This window comes from Micrasema longulum, unplaced genomic scaffold (assembly GCF_059751315.1).
Source record: "Micrasema longulum isolate JH-2025_06_02 unplaced genomic scaffold, ASM5975131v1 h1tg002957l, whole genome shotgun sequence".
NCBI lineage: Eukaryota > Metazoa > Arthropoda > Insecta > Trichoptera > Brachycentridae > Micrasema > Micrasema longulum.
Window position 1 is genome coordinate 24,657 of NW_028280071.1, and position 3,941 is coordinate 28,597.

Below are 3,941 nucleotides of genomic sequence, written 5' to 3' on the forward strand. Positions count from 1 at the left end.
AAAAATTGTGGCAATTCCTCCTTTCGCGCCCAGGGTTATGCTACTCCCGGGCGAATAACAAGAAGTTTTATGCGGGAAAACTTCTTATTAAGCTATAAAATACTTACATTTCTTGCACTTTCACCACCGCATCACAAATTTGACACCTTTACACTGCGAAAACTTACTTGTTTTGCACTCTCATCGAAAATTTACCGTTGTTGCTGAATACCAAAACCATTTTACCAAAAAGCGCGATGTTGGTTGTACAATAAAGGATTTATTTTTCCACCCTACCACCCTCTGAATCCGTTATTATACATCCAACATTACGGCTTCGAAGCTTCCTGCTTCACAACTTCCACCGTCCACTCTGAAAACTAAAGGCACAAATGAATTTATTATATAAAAACACAGGTAAAATCACTGAACTGTTGTAGTACACCAAAATGGTACTCGAGTGTACATAATATATCGTGTTGCCTTATGAGGGCAGCACAATATATTATGTATATTATCAATGACTTAGAATTAAAATTGCGCTCATTTCAACTTTTCACTTGCTTGGACTGTTTTCACGTTCTATTTTTTTTTTTTTTTTTTTTAATAATAATACCTTAAAAAAAAACCCAACGTGCACTCGGTGTATTTGTTATTAAATACTTGTCGCTGTGGAAAATTACCTTTTTTACCAATCCAATACCCCACAACACTCACTTCGAACTATCGCACAAACCACTGGTGACACTAACATTTATTATGTAAACACAAGCGAAATTACATTTCTTTTTAAAAACAAAAAGAATTTTAAGTACTTCAAAATTAAGTATTAAAAACTTAAGTATTTCATTTCGACCGACCGCAAAAAAATCTGCAGAGGGTCTGCTAAGTATTTCATTCCTGAGGAGTAGCCAGGGCAAAGACTTTTAGGCAGCAGCGGTTTTTTAAATAATGAGAGAATACAGTATAAATTAACACATTTTATCACCTTTGATCCACGAAAATATGACCCCATCCTACCTTTCGAAGATCTCAGCTGAAGTTCCGAAGGCTAGTAAAAGAGGAAAAATAGGAATCGAACCCATTATCCGCTAAAATAGACATAACAATTTATCTCCCTATAATTACATAAAGCTGTCTTATTAGAGACAACCAGCTCCCACATACCCTGTCCCCCCCCCCCATACAAGTATAAGAATATTTTTTATAAATTAAGAAAATGTGTGGAACAAAGGTGCAGAATCTTTGCTCTACCTACTCCTTTTAAAAACGCCTTTCGCTGGATGACACGCTGCCAGAGCTACAAATCATTAATTGAAATACCTCAACAAAGCTGCCATATAAATTATAATCCCATAGAGAACACTAGAGGATGATTAAGCTCCAGCGACATCTCAACAGTTCTTCAGGCTTTACATATAAGTTGGATTTGCAATCCTACCTTGTGCATCCCCTACAGCTCCACTTTCACCTCCTGTAGCACATGCTATTGCCGTATCGCCAGTAACCGAGCCGTCGCCAAATCCTATCGAACAAAAAATATATAAATAAGGCACCAAACACAAAAGATTACTAAAAAAAACTATTTTTTTAACCTATTTGAGGAACAACAACATACCAGACATTTCCATATTAGAGTCATCTTCGCCAAAGTTGCCATCATCATTATTGGTGCCATCTTCATCGTCTTCCCATAAAGATTCGTTGACAAATTCAGGTTCCATTTTGGGTGCCACAGTGGTAGATTCTTCATCGTCCGGTATAGTAACAAAGTCGTCTTTAGAGTTAGCTCCCGAGGGTCCGGCTTCTAGAGGGTCGACACATTTTCTTTTGGCGGTGCAGGCTGAGAAGATTGAGGGTTGCTAGGAGTAATGGATGGCCTATTTGGTCGTTTAAGTGCTACGGGGGTAATTGGCTTAGAATCTAAATCAGTCTCAGCTTTGTTCAGAGATTGCCGCTGCTGCGACGATCTGGGCCCGGGTCTGGATGATGGCTTTGGCTTGGAGGCGGGTGTGGAACTATCGTCATTATTACCGGTCAGACCCTTAACTTGGAGCTGCTCGGCAGTACTGATAAATGACGCTAATTCTTCTTGCTTAACATTAACTTCTCCTTGGTACATAAATTGTAAGAGATCTCTTAATGCGTTATAACTAACATCTTTTAAAAATACTGAAACAAAAAGAAAAGGCGTCGTTAAAAAGGGTCAAGAAAAATGTATTGATTTTTTTTGATAGATGCACATTTTGAACTGAGCTAAGTTTAATGATATTAATTTACCTATTGGGTGCTGTGTGGGGTTCATCTTAAACATTTCTTGGAAATATGGCGAGCACACTGACAGCACCAGCTTGTGCGCCTGTAGTAACCTGCCCTCTGCAGCTAGCGTCACATCCACCAAGTCCCCACGAGACAATAGCCCGTGGAAGCCGGTGGACATGTTGGAATGGAAGTTGTTCCAACATAATGAAAATTGTTCGTCCGACGCCATGGCGGACGTTATTTGTTGAACGTTACCCTGCAACAAAAATATATTTGTGAAAACAGCGTCACCGAGGCGCGAGAAAAAACTGATAAAACTCCATATGTATTCCAAGGACAACCTAGACAGCTCAAATCTAGAAAGACACACCACAAAAATGGAGGCGCGTAATAACGGTGAATAGAAAATGGCGGACCCGCAAAGCCGGCGTCACCGACGCGGCGTGCCCGGGCAGCGCATGCGCGCACCCAACGCTAAATAATCGATACGACCGGGGAATAAACACGCGATTCACTTTCGGGGAAAACTAAAAGAATGCTAATTCACTGAAATTCCTTGACTCCCAGCTCCAATACTCAGGACAATCGCAACTAAGAAAGCATGTTTTTTGCCGCAAACGGTGTCAAAGCGACCAGTGAACGGAGGGGGGGGGGGGGGGAACTTATGAACTTAGAAGGTGTCGCAAAGAACAAAGCGGTCCAATTAAAGAAACAATATCACAAACGAGATTACAAAGCGATAGCGTCACCGAAGCCTAAAGGCAGCCATCTTGCGAACAGCCGAACACCCGGGGAAAATCCCTGCAATGCGGTTAAATTAATTATAATTCTCACCTAAATTAGTTTGTTTTCAGCAACCTGCGGTATAAAACATTTAAAAATGTTTTATTTTCAGCAATAGTGGGACGGGAGGACTCTTGTAACCGCAGATCTTGTGCACGCCCGACTCTCTTCGTGTCCCAGTGTAGAATGATGACGCCGGGGCAACTCAAAATGCCTTCTCGCAGTTCGTTAGCGGGAAAATATTTAAAATAGTTCGTCGTATTACACTATTTAACTTTTTAATCCAAATTTGTTTATATTAAACATAACGTTTTGTTGTAAAAACATTTATTTTTATTACTTTTACCATTTTTTTTAGATAAATTGTTATAAGTTCATTAAAAGTTTTTTTTTTGACAAGTACTGTAGACATGGGTGCATTCATATTCGAGATTTTATTTTTGAATAATAGGCGTACAACAAAAATACACGTAATGATTCGAAAAATAGTGATGGTAAATCGCGATGCACATGCAAACATTCATTTGATAAAGATATACATACATCTTTAGTTAAAATTTCTGACAATGTTAATATTTTAAAGAAAGTATCTAAAAATATCATTAACTATCCACAAATTCAATAAATTAGATTGTATTACAAATGATACAATATACCTACCTACGTGTTCTGTTTATCAAAATTGCAGTATAATCAAAGCATTTTCTTATCACTCACGGCGGCATTTTTTTCGTATTGTTGACGGCCAATTTTAAAACTGGCGTCGCGGATTTGATTCTTGTTGCGAAAGATTTTTCTCGATTGGTGTTGCAGTGTATTTTTCATAACTTTCATCCTCTTTTTCACCCACTGAAAAGCCTCTAAATGAGGAAGTTCAGTGCAATGGGAAATTGGATACAATTTTTCAACGCGTTGTA

The 3,941-nt window shown here is 38.7% G+C and overlaps 1 protein-coding gene across 1 annotated transcript; it reads right to left on the reverse strand.

Annotated features, from left to right (window-relative positions):
- Positions 1-714: 714 nt before the first annotated feature.
- LOC148271303 (uncharacterized) lies at positions 715-3,212 on the reverse strand. The gene is given in 5 exon segments (XM_088241548.1): positions 715-1,504; positions 1,598-1,813; positions 1,816-2,151; positions 2,260-2,497; positions 3,076-3,212. Coding segments are annotated over 4 exon segments (876 nt in total). The 5' UTR covers positions 2,471-2,497; positions 3,076-3,212; the 3' UTR covers positions 715-1,391.
- Between the last annotated feature and the right edge of the window lie 729 nt (positions 3,213-3,941).